General features: G+C 47.4%; 2 protein-coding genes across 6 annotated transcripts in view; one reads left to right on the top strand and one right to left on the bottom strand.

Annotated features, from left to right (window-relative positions):
* The window catches only part of TIAM1 (TIAM Rac1 associated GEF 1), a 458,079-nt gene extending 440,033 nt beyond the window's left edge, over nt 1-18,046 (bottom strand). For 4 of the 5 annotated variants that reach the window (XM_055279454.2, XM_055279461.2, XM_055279452.2 and 1 more), the window contains exon 1: nt 17,885-18,046. The gene's annotated coding sequence lies outside the window, so the exon portion shown is untranslated. The remainder of the gene's footprint in view (nt 1-17,884) is intronic. The other variant, XM_063640603.1, reaches the window with a different exon arrangement.
* Nucleotides 17,927-18,644, top strand: LOC129481614 (collagen alpha-2(I) chain-like). Its single transcript, XM_055276735.2, has one exon. The coding sequence runs from the start codon at nt 17,927-17,929 to the stop codon at nt 18,392-18,394; it is 468 nt and encodes a 155-aa protein (XP_055132710.2). The 3' UTR covers nt 18,395-18,644.
* The last annotated feature ends 805 nt before the right edge of the window (nt 18,645-19,449 follow it).

Raw genomic sequence — 19,449 nt, 5'->3', positions numbered from 1 at the left:
CCTCAGCCCCAGAGGTTGAGGCTGCACTGAGCCAAGATCATGCCACTGCCCTCCAGCCTGGGCAACAGAGTGAGACCTTGTCTCAAAAAAAAAGAAAAAAGAAAGAAAAGAAAAAGGTCAAAAAAGATTCTTAAAATAGTGATGAAAATAATACTATATAAATGTTCAATTACAGGAGAATAGTTAAGTAAATGATGAACTCACTGAAATGTATGACCATTATAAATGAGAAGTATGAGGATAAAGTGGCTACAATATACAGACTGATGGTGCAACATTACCTGAAAAGAAACAAAATACAAAGCTGTATCTATTTAAGAGTTACAATTATATAAAAAGTACATCCAAAATATGGATAAGAAAAAACAGAGAAAACCAAAAGCAACCAATGTGTTCCTATCCTAGGAATGTAGAAGAATGTCGCCTTTTAAATGCATTTTATTGTTCTTACAAAAATCATGCAGTCTATAAAAATACATTTTAAAAGAGTAAGCTGATGGATGTGCAGCACAAAATCCCTTTAGAAACTAAGTGCTTGCCCAGCTGCCTAGAAAAATAGGTTGGGAAAGTCAAGCAAAGGCCTGAACCCTTATCAGATCTCAATTACCAATTTCCTCACTTTCCCTAAAACCAATGCCCTCACCCCTCCCTCTGTGGTCATGCGCAATGAAGACTATGCCCTCAACCCTTGACCCAACCACAGGCATTCAAGCCAGGCTCCTCCCATGAAGATCTCCCTCATTCTTCTGAATGCTTAGTAATGGGTACAGCAGGCCGGGCCCGCGGTGGCTCACGCGTGTAATCCCAGCACTTTGGAAGGCCGAGGCGGGTGGATCACGGCGGATCATGAGGTAAGGAGATCGAGATCATCCTGGCTAACACGGTGAAACCCCGTCTCCACTAAAAATAAAAATAAAAAAAATTAGCCAGACGTGGCGGTGTGCGCCTGTATTCCCAGCTTCTGGGGAGGCTGAGGCAGGAGAATGGCGTGAACCCAGGAGGCGGAGCTTGCAGTGAGCCGAGATCACACCACTGCACTCTAGCCTGGGAGACAGAGCGAGACTTTGTCTCAAAAAAAAAAAAAAAAAAAAGTAATAGGTACAGCATTGTGGGATCATCTCACCTCCGAGGCAAAATGTTTTCTCCTTGAGGTTAGGGAACTCAGCTTCTCTCTATTTCTACTTGCCTCCCAACCCTTACTACTCCCTCAAGGATCATCCATGATTTTCTACACATAGTCTCAGTATCCAGGTACAAATTCTTCTGCAACCATTTGCAGGTTAGGTCCTGGGCTGCTCAGTCCCTGTGACACTTTTTAAAAACCCAGGTCCACGGTTGGGCACAGTAGCTTATGCCTGTAATCCCAGCACTTTGGGAGACTGAGCAGGGCAGATCACTTGAGGTCAGAGGTTCAAGACCAAGGCCTGGTCAACATGGCAAAACCCCGTCTCTACTAAAAACACAAAAATTAGCCGGGATGGTGGTGCGCACCTGTAGTCCCAGATACTCGGGAGGCTGAGGTAGAAGAATCACTCAAACCCGGGAGGCGGAGGTTGCAGTGAGCCGAGATTGCACCACTGAATTCCAGCCTGGGTGACAGAGCAAGACTCCATCTCAAAAATAAAAAATAAAATAAAAATAAAAACAGGTCCAGAAGAGCTCACCTTGGAATCAAAGGCATATCGGTGCAATGTTTTTCTTGGTTTTCTGGTTTCTGTTTATCTGCTAGTTCCAAACTGCTTGCCTACCCTGCTTCCCCCTCAGAGTACATGCTGCCTCATGTTGCCTCTTCCTATACATCAGTTTCACCCTGGCTGGAAACTGCTCATCAGCAACTAAGAGAAACTTTCTTCTCCAATGGGCCCATAGGAAAGTTGCCCTCTCTGATCTCTCCTGAGTAAAATCCCCTTTTCACTTTGGGCTTCTCATCCCACAGCCGCCACCATTCCAAGCTCACACTCTTGGCAATGATCTGTGCATCATGCGTACATACAGACTGCTGAGTTACAAATCGGGGCAAGTTTATCCAAACACAGGCCAAGCCCCTCCACAGCAGTGCCGTGGGAGATGAATTTGGCTGAGAACTTGCCATCTAAGAGTTTGCGGTCTAGCAAGTGTCCACAGAGACCCAAGCTAGACTATAACAACACACAGAAAAGAGTCATGAAACATTATGACGATTCAGAAGGGAAGGGACGACTTCAAGTCATGGAGGAAGCAGAACATCGAGAAAAACTGTAAGAAGATGGCTGATTTCAACCAGACCTAGAAGAGGAGGTAAGTTTTGACATGCAGAAATAGGAATGTCCCAGATCTGGAAACCGTGTGAGCAAAAGAATAAGAAAACAGGATATATCGCAGAGGAGAAGGAACTCCTGTTTCACTGGCTCAAAGGATTTGAACAAGGAGTCCTGTCAGACAAGATTGAAAACCAAGGTCTGGACCAGGGAGCTAGCCATAGCCACCGAAAGTTTAAAACACAAGGTGGCATATCAGAGCTAAGGTTTCAGAAAATCAAGCTTCTTAGCATTGAGGGCACATCCATATTACACGTCCTTAACCAATTTAAATAGGCAGCCTAAGACCCAGCACAGTGGCTCACGCCTGTAATTCCAGGACTTTGGGAGGCCAAGGCGGGCAGATTACATGAGGTCAGGAGTTCAAGACCAACCTGGCGAACACGGCGAAACCCCATCTCTACTAAAAATACAAAAATTAGCTGGGCGTGATGGCAGGCACCTGTAATCCCAGCTACTCAGGAGGCTGAGGCAGGAGAATCACTTGAACCTGGGAGGTGGAGGCTGCAGTGCCAAGATCGCATCACTGCACTCCAGCCAAGGCGACAGAGGGAGACGGTCTCAATAAATAAATAAATAAATAAAAATTTAAAAATGGGCCAGGTGCAGTGGCTCACGCCTGTAATCCCAGCACTTTCGGAGGCCGAGGCGGGCAGATTACATGAGGTCAGGAGTTCAAGAGCAGCCTGGCCAACATGGTGAAACCCCATCCCTACACAAATACAAAAATTAGCCAGGCACGATGGTGGGCACCTGTAATCCCAGCTACTCAGGAGGCTGAGGCAGGACAATCACTTGAACCCCAGTGGTGAAGGCTGCAGTGAGCTGAGATCGCGCCACTGCACTCCAGCCTGGGTAACAGAGCAAGACTCCGTCTCAAAATAAATAAATAAAAAAACAAACAAACAAACAGGCAGTCTAACAGAGCAGCTGGGCATGGTTATGGGTTGAACTGCAGCCCTCAAAAAAAGATATGTCAAAATCCGGGCCAGGCGCAGTGGCTCACGCCTGTAATCCCAGCACTTTGGGAGGCCGAGGCAGGCAGATTACAAGGTCAGGAGATCGAGACCATCCTGGCTAACACGGTGAAACTCCGTCTCTACTAAAAATACAAAAAATTAGCCGGGCGTGGTAGCATGCGCCTGTATTCCCAGCTTCTGGGGAGGCTGAAGCAGGAGAATGGCGTGAACCCGGGAGGCAGAGCTTGCAGTGACCCAACATCACACCACTGTACTCCAGCCTGGGCGACAGAGTGAGACTCCATCTCAAAAAAAAAAAAAAGATATGTCAAAACCTTAATCCCTGGTACCTGTGAATGTGAGCTTCTTTGGAAACAGAGTCTTTGCAGATGTAATCAAGTTAAGAAGAGGTCATACTGAATTAGGCGTGGCCCTACAGCCAATAGCTGATAACCTTATAAGAGAAAGAGGGAGATGTGGAAACAGACACACAGACACACATGGAGAATGCAGCCATATGATAATGTCAGAGATTGGAGTGATAATGTGACAAGCCAATGATTGCCCGGAGCCACCAAAAGCTGGAAGAGGCAAGAAAAGAATTTTCCCTAGGGCTCCCAGAGGGAGTGTGGCCCTGCTGACACCTTGATTTCAGACTTCTAGCCTCCAGTTCTGTGAAAGAATAAACTTCTGTTGTCTTAAGTCACCAGATTGAGGTACCTCGTTACAGCGAGGAAACTAACACAGACATGAATTAAATGTCTTGGAAATCATCAATGCTTTGGAACATTCAGAGAAGATGGGATCATTCACCAACCAGGAGACAATCCTAGAGAAAAGCTGAGGTCATGAGACACAACCTTGGTTGGGACTGTGGATATAAGACTAGTATCTAAAGAGAAAGCGGAAAAAAGGGGAGGCACTCAACCTTCCAAGGTCAACAATGTTCTGATGTGTGAGGGTCTTGGTTCAATCCCAGCCTGAAAGGATCCATTAATAGCGCTAATCCTTCTATTGAGATTCAATCACTGGGCTCCTCTGTGGCCCCAACTGGCTTTCTCATCTTTGTTCACTCTGACAGAGCCCACATATTCTTTATTCTTCCTTGTTAAGAGGAGCACTTTGCGATTAATCTCCATGTGTAAAGTGGATTACAAAACAAGAAAATATGACTTTGGGGGGCTTAAGTGTCCACTAGTCACACCCATTCAAAGATGAAGGTGTATATTCATTAATGTGATTTTTCTGATTATACAAGTAACTCCTACTCATCGCAAAATCTTTCAAAGTTAGAGAAAATCATACAGAAGAAAATAAGCTGCTTTTATATAGGAAGAGAAAAAAAAATTTTTAATTAATTTTTTTTTAGTTGTTTAAATAAAAGAAAATAACCACCCTTAATCTCAACACTAAAGAATATTTATAATGGATATTCTGGCACACTTTATGTAATGAAAAGAAGGATTTGTAATTTAAAAAAAAAACAAAAAAACTGTGAGGGAATCTTCCAGAAGAATTACCCAGGCAGAAGGAAAAAAAAATGTGCCGGGCATGGTGGCTCACGCCTGTAATCCCAGCACTTTGGGAAGCCAAGGCGGGCGGATCACAAGGTTGGGAGATCGAGACCATCCTGGCCAACATGGTGAAACCCCGTCTCTACTAAAAATACAAAAATTAGCTGGGCGTGGTGGTGGGCACCTGTAATCCCGGCTACTCGGGAGGCTGAGGCAGGAGAATGGCTTGAACCCAGGAGGCGGAGGTTGCAGTGAGCCAAGACCACGCCACTGCACTCCAGCCTGGTGACACAGCAAGACTCTGTCTAAAAAAAAAAAAAAAAAAAGAAGAAGGAAAAAAAATGTTAAAAAGAAACCACAGGCCAGGCTCAGTGGCTCACACCTGTAATCTCAGCACTTTGGGAGGCTCAGGCAGGCAGATCACGAGGTCAGGAGTTCAAGACCAGCCTGGCCAACATGGCAAAACCCCGTGTCTACTAAAAATACAAAAATGAGCCAGGCATGGTGGCGCACGCCTGTAATCCCAGCTACTCAGGAGGCTGAGGCAGGAGAATCACTTGAACCTGGGAGGCGGAGGTTGCAGTGAGCTGAGATCACACCACTGCACTCCAGCCTGGGTGACAGCGCAAGACTCCATTTCAAAAGAAAAAAAAAAAAGAAAGAAAGAAACCAGAGCATGCCTGAGAAAAATGGAGAAGGGTGGGCCCATGTAATCAAAGGCTATTAACCATTTTAACACTGCTAGAGATCAGAAATACTTTATTCATGGCAAAGGAAAAAATTCAAGGATATGCATGTCACAGCATCTACAGTGGGAGTAAAAACTATTAAACCCGACTCCCCTCTGCTCCAGAATTCCACAAAGTAACTTGTTGAAGCTTGAAAAACCTTGAGAGTTTTCAAGTTTTTCCCAAATTAAAGTTCTCTAGCAACCATAATGCAGCAACCAAGACCATATCTTATACCCTTGAAACCAGTTTCCCCAAAGCCCTGTCTCGGCTGCAGGGCTGTGCCCCATAGTGGGGCTGGCTCCTATGTTGTAATAAAGATAAGGTCCAGGCACTCCAGCTTACTAGTTGCTAGTTGCTAGGAGGCTCATAAATTCACTTTTCCTGACTTGGATGAGATTCAGAACTGCTGTATCACAGGCTGAGAAGACATGGATTACTACAATCAAAATTCAGTCTGTCCAAAAGGAACAATTTTAGCCCTTCCCACTCTAATAAGCTACATTAACTGGTCCTGTTTTAAAGAACGGGCAGTTAACTGGGATCTCTCAAGTCTTTGGCATGAAGACTGCCGGTTCCTCATGCTAACCAGCAACTTTTATAAACGAAGTATACCTGGTTTTGAGCTCATCTTCCAAGAAAGAGACAGTCATTTGTGTATTCTTACTTGAAGTGCACTGAAATTGTGGCAACAGACTCCCACAAACCTTTAAGATAATTTGAATTGTTTGATACAATTGGTGAGGTTTCACAGGGCCAAGGTGGCAGGCGGATCCAACCCTCAAAATTAAAGCAATTAGCCGTCCATCAGGAGGGGGAAAAAAAAGGAAAAAAACTTCAGGGTGAGGATTTTCAATCTACTTTTAAGGAATTCGATTGTTAAATTGTTTAGCTAACTAAGAACCAGTTACAAGGTTTTAATTTTTATAATTACAATGAAATGTTAAAGTTCAATTGATATAATTGTTGCACTGAAATTGTAACTTCTAATCACAGAGATTTCAAGATGAGATAATTATTTGAGCATTCATACATCTTTTCTAAAATGTCATGGTAGACCATGCACCACACTCGGAACGTTTTCTGAAAATATTTTCAATGCTCGATAAACTGCTTAAGAGGAGTAATTCTGTAATAATCACCCAGCGATATATTAACCATAACAGATTTGAGGGTTAAGGATGAGCTTTGCATGACACAGTTATTAGCAATATCCAGACATTAACTGAAAGAACTTGCTCAAGCACAGAAAAGCCCAAAACACCTGAAATTATTATCTAGCTTTAAAGAACTTTCTATTGTATAAAAGGAAGATATACTTTCTTAATTCCAGCTAAAATAATAACCAAAAGCTGATGCCTCAAGATAGCTCAGTTCCAAATATCTAGAAAGTACAAGATTCTTTCCTAAGACATTTAAACATGTGATCTCGAATAGTATTTGCTATGTGTGTCTTTTTTTTTCAGAGACAGAGTCCCGCTGTGTCACCCAGGCTGGAGTACAGTGGCGAGATCTCAGCTCACTGCAACCTCCGCCTCCTGGGTTCAAGCGATTCTCATGTGCCTCAGCCTCCTCGGTAGCTGGGATTACAGGTGTGTGCCACCACACCCAGCCAATTTTTGTATTTTTAGTAGGGACAGGGTTCGCCATGTTGGCCAGGCTGGTCTCGAACTCCTGACCTCAAGTGATCCGACCACCTCAGCCTCTCAAAGTGTTGGGATTACAGGCGTGACCCACCATGCCAGGCCATCTGTGTCTTTTAAATGCAGGGTTTCTCAACCTCAACCTTTTGTTGTTTTTGTTTTTTTTTTTTTTTTTGAGACGAGAGCCTCGCTCTGTCACTCAGGCTGGAGTGCAATGGCACAATCTCAGCTCACTGCAATCTCTGCTTTCTGGGCTCAAACAATCCTCCTGCCTCAGCCTCCCAAGTAGCTGTGACTACAGACATGCACCACCATGCCCAGCTAATTTTTGTATTTTTTTCTAGAGATGGGTCTTCGCCATGTTGGCCAGGCTGGTCTTGAACTCCTGGCCACAAGTGATCCCCCCACCTCAGCCTCCCCAAGTGCCAACATTGCAGGCATGAGCCACCATGCCAGGCCAAGCTGAACATCATTGACTATGGACCTGATCACTGTCCTGGTGGGCTGTTCTATGCACTGGAGGATGTTCAGCAGCATCACTGGCCTTTACCCACTAGATGCCACTAGAACCTCTCTAGCCATGACAACCAAAAATATCTCCAGATATTGCCAAATGCTTGGAGGCAAGGCTGCCCCCAGTTGAGAACCTCTGTATTAATAAAACACAACAAAAACTACCACCCTGCCAAAGTTTAACACCCAAAAGCTGATACCCAAATGTAGTTCACTTCCGAATCTCATTGCAAATATTTCCTTCAAGAAGCTCTGATAAATAAAATAACTGAGTGATTCAGTTTTTTAAGTAAACAAAGTTTTGCTTTTTTTAAGTGTGAAATTGATGTTTTAAAACAAAATGTTTCCTGTGTTCCTGTTCTTGATCTATAACTTAATTAGTCACACCAGAAGTGTAGAAAAGGAAATGTAAATTAGCACACCACCTACATATGTAGTGAAAAGTACTGGCAGAATCATGACTAAGTAAACATTTGTTATTGACTTTCAGCTTTTAAAAATAAATATGCATAGGGCATCATCAAGAAAATTAAATGACAACCCACAGAATGGAGAAAATGTTTGCAAATCATATATTTGATAAGGGACTTATAACTAGAATAGATAAAGAATTCTTACAACTCACTAATAAAAAACAAAAAAATTAAAAAGGAGCAACATGTCTGAAGATACATTTCTTCAAAGAAAATATACGATTAGCCTACAAGCACAAGAAACGATGTTCTGTTCAATGACATTATTTATTGGAGAAATGCATACCAAAATCACGAGGAGATACAGCTGCTCATCCAATAGGATGGCTATAATCAAAAAGACAGACAATAACAAGTGTTGGCAAAGATGTAGGAAAATTGGACTCCTTATGCACTGCTGGTGGGATGTAAAATGGTGCACCCACTTTGGGAAATAATCTGGTAGCTCCTCAATACGTTAAACATAGAATTACGTATGACGTAGCAACTCCATTCTTAGGTTTACATCAAAAAGAGTATTTTTTTAAAAGGCCAGGCGTGGTGGCTCATGCCTGTAATCCCAGCACTTTGGGAGGCCAAGGCGGGCAGGTCGCCTGAGGTCAGGAGTTCAAGACCAGCTGGCCAACATGGTGAAACTCTGTCTCTACTAAAAACACAAAAATTAGCCAGGCATGGTGGCATGCATCTGTGGTCTCAGCTACTCATGAGGAAGAGGCAGAATTGCTTGAACCTGGGAGGTAGAGGCTGCAGTGAGTTGAGATCGTGCCTCTGCACTCCAGCCTGGGCAACAGGGTGAGATTCCGTCTCAAAAAAAAAAAAAAAGAATTAAAAAAAAAAAAGATATTCAAACAAATACTTGTGCCATATTCATTCATAACAGTAACTATGCACAAAGGCCAAAAGGTGGAAATAACCCAATGTCTATCAACTGATACATGGATAAACAAAATGTAGTATACCCATACAATGGAGTATTTTTCAGCCAGAAAAAGGAGTTAAGTACTGATACACGTTACACTACAGATGAACCTTGAAAACATGATGCTAAATGAAAGAAGCCAGTCACAGAAGACCACATATTATAGGATTCTATTTCTCGGTAATGTCCAGACTAAGCAAATCCATGGTGACAGAAAGTAGATTAGTGGTAGCCAAGTGCTGGGAGGAAGGGTACAGAAAGGAAGTGACTGTGAATGGGTACAGGGTTTCTTTTGGGGTGATGAAACTGTCCTAAAATCGACTGTGGCGATGGTTGTACAACTCTGTAAATATATCAAAAACCACTGAAATGTCTACTTTAAAAAGAGGTGGAAGTATATTTTAATAACACGGTTGTAAAAATAAAAACAATCTATAGAGAAAACCTAGAAGACTTAATCATAATTACAGAAATACAATGTACCGACACAACATTACCACTCCTGACCACTGATGGAGCTGGGGGTAGAGCCAGGAAGAAAGTTAAGGAGAAAAAGAGAAGATCAGGACATCCATTTCTAATTTCACAATGGCAGGGAGGGATTAAAAGTCACTGTCATTGATTGATGGAACTAAATTAAAGGTCTATGTCAGTAATATAAAGACTGAAGAATAATCAATTTAAGAACCATAAGGCCAGGCGCAGTGGCTCATGCCTGTAATCCCAGCACTTTGGGAGGCTTGGAGGAGGGTGGATCATGAGGTCAGGAGTTCAAGACCAGCCTGGCCAAGATGGTGAAACCCCGTCTCTACTAAAAATACAAAAAAAATTAGCCAGGCATGGTGGCAGGTGCCTGTAATCCCAGCTACTCAGGAGGCTGAGGCAAGAGAATCACTTGAACCAGGGAGGCAGAGGTTGCAGTGAGCCAGTGAGCCAAGATCACACCACTGCACTCCAGCCTGGGCAACAGAGTGAGACTCTGTCTCAAAAAAAAAAAAAAGAATAAAAGAAAAAGAACAATGGCCAGACATGGTAGTTCACGCCTGTAATCCCAGCACTTTGGGAGGCTGAGGCGGGTGGATCACCTGAGGTCAGGAGTTCAAGACCAGGCTGGCCAACATGGTGAAACCCTGTCTCTACTAAAAATACAAAAGAATTAGCCGGGCGTGGTGGCGCACGCCTGTAATCCCAGCTACTTGGGAGGCTGAGGCAGGAGAACTGCTTGAACCCAGGAGGTGGAGAGGTTGCAGTGAGCCGAGATCGTGCCATTATACTCCAGCCTGGGCAACAGAGTGAGACTCTGTCTCAAAAAAAAAGAAAAAGAACCATAAAAAAACAGATGCCATGGCTCACACCTGTAATCCAGAACTTTGGGAGGCTGAGGCAGGAGGATCGCTTGAGTCCAGGAGTTCAAGACCAGCCTGAGCACTATAGTAGAACCCCTATCTCTATAGCAAAAAATTTAAAAATTAGCCAGCCATAGTGGCGTGCACCTGTAGTCCCAGCTATTCCAAAGGCTGAGGTGGGAGGATCGCTTGAGCCTGGGTGCTTGAGGCTACAGTGAGCCGTGATTGCGCCACAGAACTCCAGTCTAGGCAGCAGAGCAAGACCCTATCTCAAAGAAAAGAAAAAAAGAACCATAAATATAATTATCAAAAATGTGGAGAATGAAGGAAGCAGGTGAGATGCAATTGTCACTCATTATAACAGGAAGCTGATAATTAAATCATATATTCATATTATTTAGAGATATAAAGATAATCACTAGAGGCACTAAAAACAAAAATGAACAAATGTAATTGTTTCCAGAGAATATCAGGCTGGATGGGAATAAAACAGGACCGGGGCAGAAGACTGTTACAATACTTTTCAAGAGAAGCGCATCTGTTCTGAGTCTCTTAATGCTATATGGAATTATTACTCTGCCTTTTTTTTTTTTTTTTTTGAGATGGAGGCTCACTCTGTCGCCCAGGCTGGAGTGCAGTGGTGTGATCTTGGCTCACTGCAACCTCTGCCTCCCAGGTTCAAGCAATTCTCCTGCCTCAGCCTCCTGAGTAGCTGGGATTACAGGCGTGCACCACCACACCCGGCTAATTTTTGTATTTTTAGTAGAGACAGCGCCCAGCCTGCACATTGTTTTTAGAATCAAATCGAACTTTGCATTACTTGAGTTGAAGTATCTGCGTGAAATAAAAATATAATTTATGTCAGAAAAAATATTAAACTAGATCATTATTACTGAGTAAAATTGTGAATTAAGTGTGATTTAAGCAAAACCAACTCAAGTTTGATAGACAAAAACTGTGTCCCTACTACAAAGGTAGCTGAGAGATGTAGGTTGGATCCTTAAGAGAACAAGAAACCTCTGCCAGGGGCGGTGGCTCACACCCGTAATCCCAGCACTTTGGGAGGCCGAGGCAGGTGCATCACCTGAGATCAGGAGTTCGAGACCAGCCTGGCCAACATGGTGAAACCCTGCCTCTCCTAAAAATACAGAAATTAGCCAGGCGTGGTGGCGGGCGCCTATACAGCTACTAGGGAGGCTGAGGCACAAGAATTGCTTGAACTTGGGAGACGGAGGTTGCAGTGAGCCAAGACTGTGCCATTGCACTCCAGCCTGGGTGACAAGAGTAAGACTCTATCTCCAAAAAGAAAAAAAGAGAGAGAGAATAAGAAACCTGTCGAAAGTCTCTACCACACCACATGTAGGGCAGACAGTAAGAATCATCATAAAAAGGTCAAAACTCTGCCATGGCAAGAATGAGCATCCAAATGCCTTAATAACTTTGGGATCCAAAGAAAATTTTAGGTGAAAGGAAGTGACCGTGGCACCACCTTCATCTCTCCACCAACCAGCACAGCCGACCCCAGTTAGAACACATTTTGAAACCAAAAGGCAGATGCTGCTAACCACCAGAACAAAGCCGAATTTGCCATCAGAACAGCACCAGACAGAGTTATTTAAAACATACTCAGAGTGAGAGCTGGGACACTTGGGACACAGGATTCTGAGAGACCAAAGTGGGTCATTTTTCAGCATGTCAGGTGATAGAATTAATAATGACACCAGGCAACAGGCATAAGGAGGAGTGTCCTGGGGTACCCCAGGGAGCTTGGGGCCTTAGCAGTGTGGAGATGCACCCCTGTGGTTATCAGAACCCAGGTAGCCCACATTATGCTGAAGAACTTGCCCTCCAAATTATCACTTTCCAAAGATATCCTGTGTCCTGTGAGGAGACGGAGATGCACATTCTGCAAGAAGGAAAGAACTTACACTTTACTCCAATTGGTTGGGTGAGGGTCCTGTTAGGTTTCAAACAAAACAAAACCCACATAAGGTCATGGCAAGAATAAGCCCCATGGTTCTGAGCCTCTGAAAACACTGCCCAAAGAGTGAGTGGGAACGAGCTCATGAGACCCTCCTGGACTTTCCTGCAAGAAATTATCATTTGCCTGGAATGCGGCCACCCAGCCCAGGTGATGGCCAAAAGAGGGTTGGGTTGATAGAGATCTTGTCCCCAGGATCTGAAGAAGCCCTGGAAGATGAGGCCTTGGGCTGCAATCTTTCCCAACAGACACTGGAGGCCTCCAACAAGGCTCAGAGGAGAGGTTTTGCAGGGCAGACCCTCACCCCTACCCCAAGGCCCCTCAACAAGCAGACGTCACTATTGTCCCGATCCCACCTTCCCTCCTGAGCAAGCAATGGGTAGCAAATCCTGTTCACCCCATTTCCATGGTCCTGACATCTCCCCTTCCCCTAGCAGAGAGGATTCCAAGACCCACTCCTCATCGTGACCTCCCCCTGCCCCCAGATGACGTGGTGGCTTTCTGGGGCTCATTATTACCCCTGCAGAGTGGGCAGAGGAAACCAAGAGCAGGAACTAGGATTGATGGATTGATCTATGTTTACAAGGTTAGCAGCGCTCAGGCAAGGTGGGAGGGACAGTGGAAGGGAGACAGGAGGACACTCCTTTGGAAACAGGCTTTGCAAAGGCAGGATTTTTTGGCAGGATATCCTGTCTTCCTCATGGTCACAGAGAAGCGTGTTTTGGGTCTTTAAGGAAAAGCAACTGAATCCTCATAGCCCAATCTCCAATCAGTTTCTCCACCCATTCCAAGCTTGGACACTCAGCCCCGCTGCCTCCCAGTTAGATCTTTTTCCCAGCACAACTGCATTAGAATCCTTTGCTCTTTAATAAAATCATACTCTAGTGGGGCAGAAGCTGGAATAAATAATACAGGTGTTATTTTCTTAAAACCAAAGACACTTCCCCCTCCCTTTCATCTTTCTTTCATGAATTCAAAGTGGTCCCAAACAGAAAACATCCATATTATACTTCGGTTTTGCTGGGTTGCAAAAGGCTAGGATGCCCCCGCTCCAACTACACCCAAGTCTTCCTTTAAGGAAAGAAATACCTGGTGACAGGACCAAGCCTCAAAGCGCCCTGGGCCCATTCTGAAACTGAGATTGTGCTCAGCTGAAAGAAACTTCCTCCCACAGAGTTCTTCGATGAATCATCACTCTTTGTTTAACATCCTCTGAAAGCAGACAATTGATCGGCTCTCAGATCATGCCTGCGTAGTACCCACACCCCCTCCAGCTCTGCAATCGTTTCAGTGAGCTGAGACCCCACTCCAGGGCTCTGTGGTAGGATGCAAAGTCTCCCAGCTCTGCCTCAGCCCAGAGGGAGAAAAACCTCTTCACCTAGTGAAAGAGCTTCAAGGTCTTCTAGAAGAATCTCACACACGCACTGGAGGAATCTCTGTGGCTTCCCATGCCCACAGTCTAGGCCCTTATGAATGTCTTAATGAGGTCCCTAGAGACCGCAGGAACAGGGAATGTCTTATGCTGGAGGGTGTGGAGGACGGTGCCAGAGGTTGGGAAGGGAATGGAAGGGGAAAACTCCACCTAACTATTAATATCGTGTACCCTTTTACACTAGAACATTGTTTTATTTTTAAAAACACTCTGTTCCTTGCTGAGTACTGCTTTATTTCTGAATGTCTCTTTTATTTTTTTTTAATAAATGATTTGGCCTACAATGATGATGAGAGAGAATTTGTTCTTTTTTTTTTTTTACACAGGAGTTATAGTTGATATAAAATGGAGTATTTAGAGATGAAAAGACCTGAAGTTTGGAATTGGGAAAAACAGAAACGTTTACTAGAGCCCTGCTAATCTGATTTTTCTGGTCTGGAATTGAGGAAAAACAAAAAGAGAGATACCATCAGAAACATACGTTCTACCTATTTGCTTAATTTAGAAAGAAAATGTACATGTAAATATACATGTGTGTATATAATATATACACACACACATCCCCAGTGAAAGTGTGTTTTTGATACAGAAGACCAAATGACTGGAGATCGTAAAACGAGGCTCTTTTTTAACCACAAGCCTGAGTCCGTGGTGTTCAGCACTTTCATGAGAATCTGTACCTGGCCCAGAGGAACTGAATTCTCTTTCTGGCTTCTCACTCCCACTCCTCTGTCCTCCTCAAACAGACAGAAGCCCCCTCTCCCGGCACAGATTTCTAGGCAAGGCTTTGATGTGATTCCCATGCTCTCACCTGCCTTCCTCATCTGGAAAAACCAGAGGCTTCTGCTGCACATCTATGAAAGTGTTGTCTCATAAAACGTGTTTCTCCTTTAGACAGTATGATCCTTGCGGAAATCGCAGAAGTGTTAACACATACACCTAGTAGGCCCTCAGCAAACTCTTCCAAGGAATTCCTGCTCAGGGCTCCAGAATGCCTGGGGTTCAGTCGGCACACTAGAACTGCAGGAATCTGAGGGGAAGGAGACAGGCCCAACGCTGCTTTTCCTTTCTGGTTTAGAGGGGGAGGGGAGGAGAGAGGAGCAAGGAGAGAGAACTGCAAAGGGAAAGGAGAGGAAGTCTTTGTCCAGGCTCTTTGGACGAGCATTAGAGTGGAGTTAAATTGTCAGCTAATGAGATTTCCTAACCACGTGCTCCCTTTTAAGTCTAGGCCCCCAACTGATTTGATCCCCACACAACAGCAGGGGGAAAAGAGGCCTTCAGCATCCCTAAGGGCGCGAGAATTCCCAGAACAAGTACAAGAAGGATGGGAATCATTTCTGAGAGTTCAACTTTAAATAGGTTATCATATTTATTAATTGACATCTAGCAACAATGCTACTGGCCGCGTTCCACATCAACAGCCGAATAGGGGTTCACGGGAGTCAGATTCCACTTGAGGTAACTGAGGCAGGCCCAGGGGAACAGAAGAGACAGAGCGCAATCCTGAGGGCTTCTCCAACCACTGGACAGCCTACAAGTCGAGTTTATATTTGTTTGTTTGCTTGTTTCGGCTGGCAATGGCCCCTGGGGCCTACATTCAAAAAATGTGTTGTTGGACCCAATAATTTATTCCAACAGGCAAAAGGGTGTTAAAACAGGAAGTTTGGTTTTTTTTTTTCAGTAAAATCTTAGTCTGTCGTTAAGCCTGAGATCATCTTTTGAAACTATTTATCTGATTATGGACTGTTATTATTTTGTTTTGTTTATTTCTATATGAAACTGATTTCTCTTTTTGCCTAAAGAAAAGTAGCAGTGCAGAGTTAGTGGAGGAAAAACAAGTCAAAACACATTCACAACATTTTGAAGATACTCAATGAAACTGATTCTCTTCTTCTACCTTCCCTGCTTAGTCAACAGCCTCTTCCTTAAGTTTTATTTTTCCTCTATTTGTCAAAGATAATTACTTAGCAACGTCGATGTTTACCACTCAAAGGCATCCACCCTCCCTAGCACAGCTTTTTACCTTGAGATACAAAAAAGCATATGCTGGAGACCAACAATTTACCAAACTTCTTCAGCTACAAAGCATAGCTTAAATTTCATCTCTCCTAGAAAGTGTTCCCTCCTAACCTCCAGACATCTCTTTGTTCAAACCTCCCTCCTTCCTGGACTTCATCACTTTCCACAGCAGTCATTGGTTCACTGGCAACTGCTTTCCACCTGGAAGGGTTTTTCCTTCTCCAAACCCAGGTCTGGGTCCCAGCAGAATCTTGAAGAAGAAAGAACAACTAAAACCTAATGGAAATTCAAACACATTTTTAAAAAGGCTGCAAGCGATTAGATAAATCTAAGTAAACCTAAGGCCAAGTAAAACAAGTCCTGTTTGAAGCTGAGAACAGCAGTCCTTCATGCCTTTTATAATAAAAAGAAATCGGGGCTGGGGGAGTGAAGAACGCAGAAAAGGAAAACGACAAGGTGCCATCCTCCATTACAGATTTCCTCTAACACAGAATCAACAGGACTCTAATGTTTCATACGTGGCTGTCAGTCACTGTGCTACGAAGTTAATCTATATCGTCGTTTAAGCCCCGCCCCACTAGAGGTTACTCCTTATCCCCACTTTACAGATGCGCAAACTGAGACGAAGGAAGATAGAATAGCTCGGCCGGGATCACCCAGCTTGTGAGTGACACCGAGCAGGTACTGGAACCCGGGATTGTCTGACCTCAGCGCACAGGCTCCCAACCTCTGCTCCAACTCAAAGTATGCGCCAAGTCAGCGTGCATGGGTAACCCGATCCGGACGGCTCTGACTCGGGATGCGGCACAGCTGCCCCGCGGGGCCGCGCGGGTGTCACCGAGACGGGCACAGACTGCACAGTGTGCCCAGGGGCTCGCGCGCGTCCTTCAAGACCTGCCAGCGCGCGGGAAAAGGTAGGCTCCGAGACCACCTGGGCTGACCCGGGGGCACGACCAGGAGATGCGACGACTGGAGCCGGGTGAGTGTGGCCGAGTCGGCGCCTCGAGGGCCGCCAGCCTGGGCCCCAGGCTGGGACACGGGCGCCCCCGGGTGCAGGGGACCTAGAGGCGCCGTGCGCGGCGGGGGCTGGGCGCGAAGGCGCCGAGACGGCATCTTTCCCCTGCAGCATCCCGCCCCGCGGCCGGGGGGAGGGGGCGTCACCTGACAGCGCGCACCAACTTCTCCAGGTTTGGAGGGGGCAGGCGGCAGCCGCCCGGGCTGGGGGCGCACGGCGCGCTGCTCTCGCCCAATGGCGAGGTCTGTAAACAAAAGCGGGCCCCACGCAGGTCCCCAGCCGGGTGGCGAGGGGCGCGGCGCAGCAGCATCGCAGCGGCAGAGCTGGTGAGAGGGCGAGGCGGGGACGGGATCGGGCGCGGGGACCCAGGGCACAGCCCCCGGGACCCGACCGCCCGGATGAGGCATTGTCTCCGCACCCGCAGGATTCCGCTTTTAATGCCCCCCTCCGGGGGTTCGTCGCGGGTCCCCAGCTCCGTGCGCCGGCCCCTGGGCTTTCCGCCCGGTGAGCCCGGCCCGGAGCGCGGCACGGATCGCCAAGGTGAGCGCCCAGGAAGCGTCGCCGAAAAGCCAGGCCCGGAGGTGCCTAGATCAGGGACCAAGAAGCAAACAGAGACACAGGCATGCACACGCACGCCCTCCCCGAAGTTGACAAAAATCAGCCGATAAAATACAAAGTGCCGCGGCCGCCGCAGGTCAGCGCTGACCTCCCGCTGCCGAGAGGACCGAATGCCGACGTCCGAACGCTGTCATTTCCATCCAGCGAAGGCACCTGGGCTGCACGGTCTCGTCTCCCTCCTTCGCTCGAGGGATGCCTCCTCCTGCCTCCCCTCCCCGGATCTCCCGACCTCCCGTGTGTGTGAACACGAAAACAATACGTGGAAAGCCCGATCGGGGGGAGCTAGGACCCGCCGGGAGCCCCAGTGTGCGGGAGACGGGGGTCAGAACGTGCCCGGCACGGGCACCGAGGCTCCGGGCATCCTCGCCGCCGTCCCCCGGGGCGGCTCCGGCCGGACGCCCGCGCCCCCCAGGCCCGCTGTACTCACCCGCGACGGTCGTCCGGGATCTCCGCGAAGGGGCCGGGCACGATGCGGGGCAGCCGGGCCCCTGGGGCTGCGGGCGCCAAGGCGTTCGCAGAGCTGCAGAGCTGCGCGCCCGACGGCGGCGGCGCTGCTCTGCCGGCCGCGCTCGAACCCTCTCGCTGTCTGCCAATGGGAGCTGTCAGGGCGCCTCCGCCTGCGGCCTCAGGGGCCGGGCCGCGGGAGCCCGTGGGAAACCGAGCTCCGATTGGGCCGCCTGACAATCGCTCCGCCTCCGGCCAGCCAATCCGAGGCGGTGGATGCAGGAGCGGGGCGTTCGGAGTTGGGCTGGAGAGCGACTACGGGCGCACGCCGGGTATCCGTGCCGCAGCCAGGCTCGGAGCGCGCGGGTGGAGGGGCACGGGCCGCGCACGCTCCGGAGATGCCTTCCTGCGAGGCTCCGGCAGCGCGGCCCGGGGAGATCGCCCGCAGGCAGCGGAGGCGCGGCGGGCCGGGGGACGACCAGGGAGCCCCTAACAAAGCAGCTTTGGGAGGGCCGGAGGCCTCTGCCTCCCTCGGCGATAGGTCCGCGAAGCTGCCTGTCACCCCGCATGGGTGGAGGTGGCCAATGGCGTGCACAGACGGAGCTCGAGTTGGCGCGCGCGCGCGGCTCGGCATCGGTGGGATTGGTCGGAGGTAAAGGATTTTCCTACCACTAAGGCGGAGAGGAAGGGGGATCGGAACGGGGGAGGCGAAAAACGTTGTGCCTGGGACAAGTGGTCTGGCTCGGGAGGCGTGTGCCTGGCTCTAGGGGGAGACAGGAACTTTTTTACGAGAGGAAAAAATCCTAACGCAGTCCCTTCCCGTGGATGCTAGAGGATGTTAGACCCTGAGCAGCCTCCAGGTAGGGCATGGTGGCCTTCACCAGAGTCCAGGACTCCCAGGGTTCACTTACCGTGCCCAGCAAGCGAACTTGGAATAACAGCGTGGGGTTTGGGCCTTACGCTCACCTGCTGGGCAGAGTAAGTGACTCGGGCAGGGTTCACGCAGACCTCCTGGGCTCCTCTGTAAAATCCGGAAACGACAGTTGCAGTTTACCTTTCGCAAGGTTGTGGGGAACGCGGAAACGGAGACGCTGGCGGTAGAGCCTCGAGCGAAACCTTTACCTACACGAGGCCAGAGCTTCCTCCTCTCCTGAAGAGCTCTAGACTTCCCCGTTTACAACAAAGGCTGCGATGTATGTTCCTTAGACCTTGATTCCATACACACATGTTCGCCCCGGGAGCTGGGAAGGTCTGCGCTCCCGGGGTGATCTTGTTGAAAACAAAAAGAATTGCCCACGCTGTGGAAGATAAACCTAAACCGGAAAACTGAAAGTCATCCCTGATTCCTCCTTCTCCTTAACCCTCTCCCATCCGTTTCTGTTAAACTCCCAAACCCCTTCCTCCCATCCTGTCTCACCTGGACCTCAGTAAAGGGCTCCCATCGTCCTTCTGTCCCAGGCCTTGCCCCCTGAAATCTGTTCTCCACTTTGCAGAATGATCCTTCTAAGCAGAAAAGTCTCATTTTGCGCTCTCAACTCTGGGTCTCTT

Source organism: Symphalangus syndactylus, chromosome 5 (genome assembly GCF_028878055.3).
Source record: "Symphalangus syndactylus isolate Jambi chromosome 5, NHGRI_mSymSyn1-v2.1_pri, whole genome shotgun sequence".
NCBI classification, from domain to species: domain Eukaryota; kingdom Metazoa; phylum Chordata; class Mammalia; order Primates; family Hylobatidae; genus Symphalangus; species Symphalangus syndactylus.
Note: the sequence above shows the minus strand (reverse complement) of the source record. Positions and strands in the feature narration are given on the sequence as shown.

Excerpts from the sequence above, each read along its gene's own strand:
- LOC129481614 (XM_055276735.2), top strand. The coding sequence starts at position 17,927 with ATGCGGGGCAGCCGGGCCCCTGGGGCTGCGGGCGCCAAGGCGTTCGCA.